This window comes from Lactuca saligna, chromosome 5 (genome assembly GCF_052625555.1).
Source record: "Lactuca saligna cultivar CGN05327 chromosome 5, ASM5262555v1, whole genome shotgun sequence".
Taxonomy (NCBI): domain Eukaryota; kingdom Viridiplantae; phylum Streptophyta; class Magnoliopsida; order Asterales; family Asteraceae; genus Lactuca; species Lactuca saligna.
This window is the reverse complement of record NC_136421.1, coordinates 47,728,845-47,741,330: the sequence shown is the minus strand read 5'-3', so window position 1 is coordinate 47,741,330 and position 12,486 is coordinate 47,728,845. Positions and strand designations below refer to the sequence as shown.

General features: G+C 37.6%; 1 protein-coding gene across 3 annotated transcripts; it reads right to left on the bottom strand.

The window, feature by feature from the left end:
- Positions 1-7,248: 7,248 nt before the first annotated feature.
- On the bottom strand, positions 7,249-12,278 carry LOC144996913 (basic helix-loop-helix (bHLH) DNA-binding superfamily protein). 3 transcript variants are annotated; one of them, XM_078956700.1, is made up of 8 exons: positions 12,127-12,278; positions 11,591-11,689; positions 10,708-11,371; positions 9,631-9,774; positions 9,106-9,171; positions 8,551-8,616; positions 7,922-7,981; positions 7,249-7,689 (listed from the first exon to the last, which is right to left on the bottom strand). In XM_078956700.1, the coding sequence occupies exons 1-8, from the start codon at positions 12,183-12,185 to the stop codon at positions 7,564-7,566; spliced, it is 1,284 nt and encodes a 427-aa protein (XP_078812826.1). In that variant the 5' UTR covers positions 12,186-12,278; the 3' UTR covers positions 7,249-7,563. The 3 variants fall into 3 exon arrangements, with proteins under 3 accessions (XP_078812826.1, XP_078812827.1, XP_078812828.1); XM_078956701.1 differs by having other exon boundaries at positions 9,106-9,166; XM_078956702.1 differs by having other exon boundaries at positions 11,981-12,242.
- Positions 12,279-12,486: the final 208 nt, after the last annotated feature.

Below are 12,486 nucleotides of genomic sequence, written 5' to 3'. Positions count from 1 at the left end.
TCCCCAAGGTGAGAAACTCGGTCTTATAAAGCCCTTGTTGAGTAGTTCGTTAAGTTGACCAGAGAGTTCCTGCATCTCAGCTGGTGCTAAGCGGTAGGGCGACTTGGCTACTGGGGTAGCTCCTGGGACTAAGTCGATTCTGAACTCGACCTATCGTTGCGGAGGTAACTCGGGTAGTTCTTCTGGGAAAATGTCGGGGAAGTCGCTCACTACAAGGATGTTCTTTAGTTCTTTCGTTTCGAGGCTCGTGTCGACGACGTGAGCAAGGAATGCATGGTATTCCTTACGCAGATACTTCTGTGCTTGAATACTTGATATGATGCGAAGACTTGCACCGGGTTTGTCGCTGTAGACTAAAAGAGTTTCGTTAGACGGAAGGTTTAGACGGATTGCTTTCTCGTAGCACATGATGTCGGCACGATGAAGGCTTAACCAATCCATGCCAATGATAACGTCGAAACTTTTTATTGAGACTGGCATGAGGTCGATTGGGAATGAATGGTTATCTAGAGTTAGGGTACAACCTAAATATATGCTACTCGTACTTTCAGATTTTCCATTAGCCATTTCTACTGTGAATAGTTCTTTGAGTGCGTGCGGTGGTTGATTAAGCATGCGAGCAAATTTATGGTTTACGAAGCTTCGCTCCGCTCCACTATCGAATAGAATTCATGCATAGGAGTCATCGAGGAGGAACGTACCAGTCACCACTGTCGGGTCAGCAACTGCTTCCCTGTGGCCTATAGCTAGTACCCTCCCTGCTCCTCCAGCATTTTTCGCCTTGGGGCAGTCCCTCTTATAGTGGCCTGCTTCGCCACATCCATAGCAGGTCGGGCTCGCACCAGAGCCGGGGACTTGGGCGATCGGTCTCGCCGGAGATTTACAGAAACGGACTGTGTGTCCTCTCCTGTGGCAGTTAGAGCACTGCATTTCATGGCAGGGGCCATTATGGTGGTAGTTGCATTTGTTGCACTTGGGCAAACCTCCAGCATACTGTCCTATTGGAGCAATAGTAGCAGCAGCAATAGGGGTTATTACAGCATGCACCGCCACAATTTGCTGCTTTTTGGAAGCTCGTTTCGTCTTCTTCCTTTCCTCCCAGAGTTTCCGCTTTGTGTCAGCGGGTTTGGAGGGTTCTGAGATGGCTAGCGTTGTTGTTGTTGTAGGGGTTTTGTCCCCATGGTCAATGAGTCGTTGTGCCAGTCGTTTGGCACTGTCGAAGGTAACGGGGTTTGATGATAGGACGTTCCCCTGATACGGAGGCACTAGCCCCCATATGTACCTTTCGATCTTTTTCCCTTCAGTGGGAACCATATTAGGGCAGAGGGCCACCAGTTCGCTGAATCTGGCGGTATAAGCAACAATATTGGTGCCCTTCATGGTCAGGCTCCAAAGCTCCTGCTCTAGTTTCTGGATCTCACCCCTCGGGCAGTATTCCTCAATCATGAGGACTTTCATCGTTTCCCAGCCTATGTCGTTGGCTACGACGAGAGTTAGAGATTTAACGTGGCCGTTCCACCACGTCAGGGCCTTTCCTTCAAAGGTGCATGCGGCATATTTCACTTTGCTCGCAGCAGGGCATGAACAAATTTCGAAGACCGCTTCAGTCTTCTCGAACCATTGCGAGAGGGCAATGACTCCGCCGGTCCTATGAAAGGACTTCGGCTTGTAGTTGGTGAAATCCTTGTAAGAGCACTCTCTCGAGCGAACAGGGGTTTCAACCGGAATGGAGTTATCAGGGGTTCCACCTTTGCTGGCATCAGTAGAGTGATACTGTGCCATGGCAGTTGCCACTGCTGCAGCTACGACAGCATTTAGGGTTGCTGTATCGATGACCGGAGGTGGAGGAGGTGGTGGTGCAGGATTATTCCTGGGAGATTTGCGAGGAGGCATCTTTCAGCTATAAGTTTATAAAGATAAGAAAAATGGTAAGAATTAATTTTTAAGCAACGTGAGAGTGACACATGGACTAACTAACCATAGCCCAACAGTTGAATGAGTGTTTGAAATCACAAAAAGAAATATTAGTAGGAAAGCACAAGTGTATAGATTTTCCACAGATTAGATAGATTTCAATAATACTGGTATTACTGATGTAATAAGTTTGGGGAAAATCGACCTAACAGTAGGTCTTACATCATACCATATAGAAAAGTTTGACAGTTCTTAGATTCCTAATTAGGGTACTTAAAGTTAGGAATATTTTACAGACAAGTGCTACTTAGAGCACAGATGTTAAAGGCTATTCTTTAATCAAAAGACAGAGATGTACTAGACATCATCTAACGGCGATGGGAATTTCCCGGGCGAACCCTGAGGTCTCTCATTTGACGGACCACCTCTTGAAGGTGTCGCTCATGAGCCCTTTGACGAGCTCGAAGTTCCATGACTTCTGCTTGAGAGGCAACCAGATGTTGCTGTAGGGTTTCATTGTTTCTCCGAGTCCGTTCCATGTCTTCTTCAAGACGGCAGATGCGGATTGTGTTGACACCTGAGTTGGCATCAATCTCCATGACCCGGTCGATGGCTGCTCGACCTTGCTCGACATTATGAGCTATTCTGCGGATAATGACAGGCAGAGCTCGGTCAGCAGAGCCACCATCGCTGATGTTGTAAAATCTTCGGTCCCTAAAGTATGGTAAGGGTTGACCCTATTCATCACTCCAGCGATTCAAGTTGTTAGCCCACAAGGGAGTAGGACCCGGAAAAGCTGGCCGAGGGTTGTTGTTCGGAGCTTGACCTACGAGCGGTAGGTTGTTGACATCAGGCTCGGATTCGGATCCATTAGAAAAGCCTTCTGCGAGGTGATCATCCAAAGGGATTGGATGCTCATCGTCAGACTCTTCTTCGAGCCATCCTGCGTTGCCTTCATTTGGAAAGTACGGGTCGCCGTGATGAAATCCAACCATTTAGATCTACGCGAGAAGAGAGGTATAAGAATATAGTATACATGTAACTAGTAGTACAAAATACACCTATAGTATTTTAAAGTTTAAGTTCTACTGATCTTCCTGTGGTATTGTTGGTAAGTTTTTAGACTTGTTAACCTATCACAACCATTCTAGGGCATATGCTAATCATTCCTAGGACCAGCATAGTTGATCAGGCTATGCCATTCCCAGGACTGACCATACATCCCCTAGCTTACCTGTGATATTTAACAATCGTAATACTTTTGTTCTTGTCATTGTGACACTGGTTTTAGTATGAATGCATACTAGTATACTTAATTAACTATTTTAGTATTTAAAGTATAGACCCTTGGTCAGAGTGTTTTAATCCCAAATGGGTTTATAGTTTAGTATATCTTTTATGGGTTGATATACTTGCTTCACTATAAACAATGCTCTGATACCAATCTGTCACACCCCAAAACCAAGAACGGCGGAAACGTTCTGGGGCGGAGGACGTCATGTAACGTATCACAACACAGTAAATGTAAATAAGCAAACAACATCATCCATTGCATTAAATATATAATTTTAATACAAGCGTGTTCTGTACATTTTTAGACACCAAAAATCTAATGTAAATCAAAATAATATGATGAGTCTTGAATGCGCTCTATCTTCTCAAAAGCTGACATTGGTACATGTCTACTGATGACCTGAGAATACAAGTTATTTTGAAAGAGTTTATCAGCATTAAGCTGGTGAGTTCATAAGTGTTTTAGTGTCGATATTTGTTATCAAAACGTTTGAACCTGTCGCAAGTATGAGTTGTAAATGTATGTAAGTGTTTGTAAAAGTTTGATCTCTCAGAAAAAACCTATATTTTTTGTTAAAGTAGCCTTCTACCAAGGCTTAACTGTTTTGTATGCTCGTTTGATGTAAAAGTGTGTAATTTCCCAAGTGTAACTATCTTTTAACAAAATATAGTTTGTACATCAAAGTTTAAGTGAGGTTATCACCAAAATGTAATGGGTAAATCATTGTAGTACTGTAGTTTTGTTTTATAGGAACTACTGTTGTACTAACTACCTTAAACCGGATTTATATTAAGGTATAATGTGATAGTTGCACCATACTATCGACTGATAACAACGACATAAAGAACGGTCGTAATAACGGAATGACGTTTGGCACCTGCAGACCTGCAGGTCCGACTGTAGCTAGCAGCAAGGTGTAGGATAGTCAATCCAGTATAGATCTATACGCAAACTCAACGCTCTCCCTCCAAGAGAATTCTGGCTACAACTCGGGCCATGACATTTAAGGCATGCTCCGATACAGTGGATCACAATTGTTAACGTGTTCATGTATATGTAATGTTTCTCGTTTTAGTATAGTTGTATATGTCCTATTTCTAGTATAGTTGTATATGTTCTGTTTCTAGTATAGTTGTATATGTACTGTTTCTAGTATAGTCGTATATGTTTTGCTTCTAGTATAGTTGTATATGTCCTGTTTCTAGTATAGTTGTATATGTTCTGTGTTACCCCGATGGTAACTAGCTATTGATGTATTGATAAGTATGAATATGGAAGTACTTTTATGTCTATACATGTATATATGATATATAACTAATATTGAAACGACCCTCGGATGGTCACCCGAAATCCCACTAGACCACATCTCAGTGCGCGAAAAGGAAATAGGGCGGATGGCCTTCCTAAGCCCTTTAAACATTACTTATATATCTATACATATATGGGCATGCAATTTATAAGTAGTAAAACAAAGTTTAAATAAAAGCATTTGATAAGTAAAAGAGTTTGTAAAACATTTTGAAGTAAAACAGTTTGAACAGTGATAAAATCATTGGTTTCCTAGTTATTAATCACATGTGATTAATGCAATCACATGTGATCCAAGCAATAACTATAAGTATTTAACTTGTATTCCCCCCCCCCCCCCCCCCCCATAAAGTATTTAAACATTTAAAATCATTTGAAAGGTTGATTTAAGGGGGTATGAACTCACTTGGAAGTTCGAAGATAGCGAGATGGAAAACCGGGCAGAGTTTCGTCTCAGGAAACGGATTTTTCTCGGGATTCTCGGGAATCTCGGGAGTAAAATCGACCCTCGGGACTTGAGCAAAAAGACCAGAGCTTCGGGTTTGAACGGGAACGGAAATCGAGGCAAGATCGTGAGAGAAAGAGAGAGAATGAGCAAATTTTTCGGAAAGGCTCGCATCCCCTTTATAGGGGTGCTGAACCGCCTCCGTACGTGGGGCGTACGGGCGTACGCAACGCGTACCCGTGCATCATCACTTACGCACTTCGGACGGGACGGGTCGGATGGTGCGAGTCGGATGGGATGGGTCGGTAGCTTCGGATAGGGCGACGTGGACGATCCGAGGCCAAGGTCCTCGGTACGTGGGGCGTACGGGGTTACGCGGCGCGTACCTCGGATGAGGACGCTGACTCCCCTTCGGATATTACTAGCATTTTTGATTTAAATTTAATTATAATTTATTAAATAAACTTCAAAAAATCATATCTTCTTCATACGAACTCCGTTTTTGACGTTCTTTATATTCACGCGTAGGTGAGTCTATACTCTACAACTTTCGTTTAGACTTCGTTTGAAAATTCCGAAATTATTTTTATTATTTATTTATTAAAATGACGTGATTAAGGAATTTCTTTAAAAATTCATAACTTCTTTATCTGACGTCGGTTTTTGCCGGACTTTTTACCGCTGAAAAACCATTGTCGAGACCTTCGATTCTCGTTTAAGTCATTCCGGCCAAAAGTCGCTCGATCTCCGATTCGAGTTTTTAGTTGTCTGTTGCTAAGCCGAACTTGGAAAAATCATAACTTCAATATACGAAGTCGGATTTGGGCGTTCTTTTTACGTACGATCATGGTTTAATGACATTTAAACATAGAAGAAATTTAAATAGGAATTTTTTGGACTTTTTAATATTGAAGTTAATTTTATTAACTCAAAAGTGGTTACAATACTTGACTTTTTAGGTCACTACAAAGAGTTGAAATATCGGGTTGTCACACTAGCCCCACCATTGAACGCCAAACCATTATGTCCATGAAACTCTTCTAGGCTAAGCCAGTCTGCAAATAAAATCTTTGGTAATTTATTGATCTGAGTTTGTGGGATTAGTTGATCCGTGTCAGCATAGGAACGGTTTGCAAATTCAAATGAATCAAATCTTAGGTTTCTTGACATTGAATTCATATATGATGATGATGATTACGTAAACAAGAACATTAAAAAATTGGAACATGAAATTAGAAAAAGAAAGAGAAAACCTAGGATTACCAGAATTGCCCCTCCTATTGCTTATTAGTAGTTATGTCGGCTGCTATAATATCTTGGATCATACGGAGCCTTTCTTTTCGATCTTGTTGAAGCAAAAAAATCTGAGCTGTTTTCTTGCTTTTGAATAAGAAAATAGGGAGAGAGGCGGTGGAATAAGAGGCACCGGTATCGATTGAAGATCAGAAGGCGGCTCAAAAAATTGAAATAACTAGTAAACCTGTAGGTTGATGGTGGCTCCGGTATCTATTGAAGATCAGAAGGCGATAATTGGCGATGGTGACAAAAGATCAGGAGGCAGCGATTTGCGATGATGGTTGATAGATCCTCACCATCGACAGATCCTCCATCACCGGTCTTTATCATGACACCAATATTCAAGCAAAATCGAGACCATATCTTCAAAATTGAAGTCAATCTGCAGGTCTACAATCTCCAAAGACAACTGATGAACTAAACTCAAGTTACAGGAGACCGATTGGAGATCAAGTTGCAAAAGACTGATTGGAAATCAACTTGCAAGTCTTGTAATCGAGTTACTGGATTTGTAGATGTGGTGAAAGGTGAGCCGATGGTGTTTTCTCGTAAACGGTGGTGACGACTCATACAAATTAGGGTTTAAATGTTTGAATGAGGGAGAGAAGAAGGAAACGTATGGATGGAGAGATTTAAGGAACCTGATAAAAATAGTTTAGACTTTGATGACTAAAATACCCTTTTAGCCAATTAAATATTTACAATTTCATCCCATGAGTTTTAGAAGTTATATAAATGACACATTGATATTAGCTTTAGATCTTAATTAATGGAAGGTCCAGATGTGTTCTCGCGTTGTCAACCTTTTAGGTGTTCTCATACTCATATATATATATATATATATATATATATATATATATATATATATATATATATATATATATATATATATATATATATATATATATATATATATATATATATATATATATATATATATATAAAGTTAATTAAGAAAAGCTCAGCACCAGTTAAAGTTTAACCATGATCATAACAACAATAGCACATTCAATTACTAATCAATGGATCAAACGTGGTCCACCCTTAACATCATATTCTAAAAGATGACCAAATTTGCTCCACGTTTTTCATGAAAGCATATGATCAGAAACTCCCTAAGCCTTCTTAATTCACCCATGCTGTTAGCTATGACTTTGAGATCATTATCAAGCCATTGTTATATATGCTTCATTGTGCCCTAGCTAGCTAGTTTCATCTCCATCGTTACAATATATTTATGATCAAATCACTTGCAATTATTCAAGTGGATAGGCCTAGCTGATCGAACCTGACGCCTTGAAATTAATTATGGAGCTTGCCAAACACCTCCACCTCCATCAGTAACGTATGACAAGCACGACAATGGAACCAGGCACAATCCTCGACTTCTTAGATCTCTTTTTGCCTCTTCGTTTCCATCCTCCATTGAAACCTGATCATTACATGCATATGCCATTGTAATTTCTGTTAGTTTTTTATATATTCATATAGTAAAATGTTAGTTTGTAATCTTTATTATCATAAGTAACGAGCATATACAAAATATTAAGCCTATATATGGAATACAATATATCAGTTTAAATATTTAGTTCTTTTTTTGGCCTAATATATTTAGTTTAAAAGAATTCCTATATGTAATAAATCAAACAAATGCAATTTCTTACCCCTGATGTCGGGAATCTGTTGGACTTTTGTGTTGACTTCATGTATGGCACGCTTAACGTCTGCAAATAATCACTTATATTTAGACGTAAAGAACTCATGATAATTCAAGTATGACTAATTAATTAAACACATATTTTTTTACTCAGTATTAATCAAAAGTTAAAAAAAAAAAAATCGAGAACCACACATATATAAAGCAGCGATATTCCGTTTCAAATCAAAACGTTATCGTGTTTTCTCAAATACGAACATATTCAAACTCCTCCGTTAATTCCTCATTTGTGTCTCAACATCCATATCGAGATTAATTGACAAGACCATGACACGACACCACTAAACAATGCATTTTAACGTCTTTTTAACACGAAACTATCATCATCATCATATATTATATAGAACAGTATATATATTTTTAAAACAACAGTATACGTGGCTAATTAAGGAAATGAGAATGCATAACAAAAGTCTCACATTATGGACTTCCCATTTCTTTATTAATTAACATTGTAATATAATTTACATCCTATGAGACTGTATATATATAATATAAGATGTAGATAATAAATAAATATTATTTGTGGAACCCAAGAAGAATGTTTTGAAGAAATGGAAGTAGGGATGAGAGTACCTCGACTTGGTTTTGTAAGAATTTGATATATCCAATAGCCTCCATTAGCACCGAAGCTGTGTCTGTCTGAAAATATTCTCCAAATTACACTTTATTTTATTATTTATTATTCATATAGCATGGGTCAGAAACGCACTTCTGATCAAAATGATTAATAAATACATTTTAAAACTAATTAAACACATTTTTAAACTTGGAGTGGGGCACTGAGATTCATAAATTGTACTCTCTCTCTCTCTCTCTCTCTCTCTCTCTCTCTCTCTCTCTCTCTCTCTCTCTCTCTCTCTCTCTCTCTCTCTCTCTCTCTCTCTCTCTCTCTCTCTCTCTCTCTCTATAGTAATGAGAAAGTAAAGGAAAAAGGATTTAGTTTGTTGTCATTAAAGAAATCGGATCGGGTTTTATGTATAAAGAATGTAAATGCATATATAAAAAAGAAACTAACTTAGTCTTGAAGTTTATTATAGTTAAGTTTTAACATAAATTGCTGCAGAATTAAGAAAGCTACGATATATACGAACTTTTAATTAAGTGATGGGAGAAGACATAAAACACTACCTTCCCAAAAGGTGCCACCATCTGCTGAAGGGCAGCAATTCTGTCTCCTAATTTCTCCTTTCTAACCTGGTTCGAACACAGTTTATATTCCAACTCAAATCACCAAAAATCCACACACACACACACAGAAACAAATGTGTTTTTGGTTGTTCAAAAAACAGTACATTAGAAGTTGTCTGATCAAAGCTAGGATAAATAGAAAACCGAATCACGAAAGAAAAAGGGAAAAACCGAGTTTTCTATTTTGGGAATCTTGATAGCAACTTTACTTGTCCTATATAGATTTTAGTTTCTATCACCAAAATGTGTAGTTTCCTTGTAATTTTAACTATAGATGAACGTATTTGCAAAGGTTTTCCACACAAATTAAGAATATTAATCGGCATCATTTATATATGTGTAGAATTGAAAAACTCGATCGTGAGATTCAGAAGTGAATTCGATCTCTTGATGGAAGTTATACACCATAGAAGATAAAGAAGAGAAAGATAGAGGTTTCTAAATATGGAATGTGTATATAATTACCTTAAAAGGTGCGCAAGAGGCACGCGGCTCCATTTTTGATTTCTTTGGAAGTGTGGATTGAGGAGCCTTTGTGTCGATGTAATTGGTAGCTGGTCTCTTTGCTTCTGTACAGCTTGTAGTACTAGTGTTGAAGGCTGATGATATCTGAAACAAAGTTTAAACAGATGAAGCTATACAGTTTTGTTTCAACTTTTGAATCATCATAAATCTTGTCAAAGAGTCTATATATGTCTAAACTAAAGACTGCATTTTCGCCTGAATCAAAGTAAAGAAATGAAGATGATGTATAAAGCTGAAGGTATCATTTGAGGAGGAAAGGAAAGAAAAGGCAACTTTTACTTGTTTTAGGACAAAAATTTTCCGAAAAAAGTGGGAAATGTTACAAAAAAAGTAGGGAAGATAATGTCTTCGATGTCTAGCATTTCCTAGAAAAGACTTGATATTATTGTTTTAGAATCTTGAAAACCATATCTTAGACTGAAAAATTTATTGGATATAGAATTGTTCAAATTCTTGAAATAGGAAATAAATTTCGTTCATCGTCGCAAAGTTAAAAGAAATGAAAAGAAACTAAATGCGAGTGTTGGAAAACATAAAACGAAAAATTTAGCATAAAAGATAATATTTTTTTAAAGCGAATTAAAAACCCATATATATAAAGACATCAAATAAAGAGATTAATTAATTAAACTGATAATCTTTAGGTTAAAACCTAGAAAAATCATTTTTCAAAAAACTTGGAAAATCACAAAAAGACATGACAATGAAATGATTTAATTTAAACAAATAATTAATCTCTACGTTAACCTAAACAAATAATTTTTTCAAAAAGACTCATAAATCCACACATAAAAACATGATAATGAAGAGATTTAAAAACTGATAAATAATGTCTAGGTTAACCTAGTTAAAGAAAATGTTTTTTTTTTCTTCAAAAGATTCCAAAAAACACTTACAAAGACATGATAATTAAGAAAGAGATTTACATCAATAACCTCTAGGTTTCATTTTTTATACTAAAAAAAATAGATTGAATGAATGAATGAGACAATTAAGATAAAGAGAAAAGAAACTCACTTTACTAGGGCAAATTGCTGGCCTATGAGGTTGATGCATCTGATCAAGCCCATATGACAAACAAGTGTCTTTGAAAAAGCTTCCAAGTTGATGAGGATTAAATGAAGAAGGATGACTAAAGTTCCCATTAAATCTCGTCGAACCAAACAGATCCAAAGCAGGCAAGTTCATATCAAAAGAATTCGCTGGCGATTGATTCAAATTTGAAATATTTATTGTCGGAAAAATCTGGCTAAAACTCCCTCTTGATGAACTTCGACTCGAACCATTTTGGTAATCATAATTCGAACTATCATCTGGCAATTGATCCATAAGCTGCTGTCCACCTTTTATTTGACACCCATTCGAGAATGTCCTAAACAACACATCATGATTGTTAGTGTATCCTGGAGAATGCTTTAACTGCATATCTTCGATACTTGATGTTGGGCTACTGTTTATCATCTCTGTAAATTTTGGATATGATTCTGAGCCTGAGAATTCATCTTTGGTTCTTCCAAGACGCCGCAATTCATGGGTCATGAAGCTTTCAATCGGATTATTAATGCTTGTCGCATTGCTATTGTTGTTTGTATTCCATGGTAATCCCAACTCATGTATCATAGGAGTAGTGCCCAGGTGTTGCTTTTGATCTCTTGAGTTTGTATCATTGCTCGTATTGTTCCTATTTCAAAAGTACATTTGGAATTGTGTCAAAACCCTAAAAAGAAATTGCTCAAGTTACGTTATAATGAACAAGTTTATAAAAAAGTTCGAAACTTGCGATATTGGTGAATGATTTCTTGGTCATGTACAGTTTAATCGTATTCATGAATGTACAAAAACAAACCTAAGTTTCCAAATATAGAAACCAATATATAGATAGAGAGTGGGGAACACTTACAAAATGGGATTTTGGGTCCAAGAAACTCCATAGCAAGAAGAATCCGGTAGAGGCTGATGATCGTGATGTTGTTGGTGGAAATTTGAAGACTCCATAAGTCTATATGAATGAAAGATTATAATATATATATTGTTGCCGGAGATACCCTAAACACCTTTTCTTAAATAAAAATTAACATAAAAGAATTGGAAAGAGCAAAGGGAAAAGGGTGGAGGGATCTTGAAAATCCCAAGAAATTAACTAAGCTTTGTGATCTTAAACTAAGAAGGTGGAGAGAGCGAAAGCAAGTTTACTTATAAAGAATCTCTACATGATCACCCGGTTCAAATTCAAAGATTGAAGCGACACCATATAAAATACTATACAACACATGTAAAGATCAACACATACCTCTCTGTCTTTGTGTGTGTGTGTGCGTGTGTGTGTGGTTTTAGTTATGCTTTTTCATAGTATCTGCTGCACTCTTCACTCTTTTAAAGTCCCTTCTTTAAAGCAACCCTTGAAAAAACGAAAGCAAGAAAAAAAAAGAAATATACCCTCCAGCTTCAGAGACACCTCTCTTTTCACTGAAACTTTTTCGCACCTTCACCAACATATATTATAAAGAAATACTGAATAACCACATATATAATAATCTCTTCTAATGGTGGGATTCTGTGTGTAGGAGGAGAGGGGGGGGGGGGGGGGGGGGGGGGGGGGGGGGATGACAGTTTCAGGAAAACTAAACTGCAATTACAGGGTTATGATTAGGGTTGCTCCTACATCATATACATAATACATCATAATAATGATAAATCTGTTCTTTTGCCTTTGATCCCAAGGCTTTCAAGAAAAGTCTGAACCCCAGCCAAAAATCATGATGGTTTCAACCCCATGCTCTCTCAACATACCCACAT

Coding starts and splice junctions, on each gene's coding strand:
- LOC144996913 (XM_078956700.1), bottom strand. CDS start 12,185: ATGTTGGTGAAGGTGCGAAAAAGTTTCAGTGAAAAGAGAGGTGTCTCT. Junction 11,690..12,126: donor GGTGTCTCTGAAGCTGGAGG/GTATATTTCTTT, acceptor TCATTCATATAG/ACTTATGGAGTCTTCAAATT. Junction 9,775..10,707: donor CAGCAATTTGCCCTAGTAAA/GTGAGTTTCTTT, acceptor ACTTTGTTTCAG/ATATCATCAGCCTTCAACAC.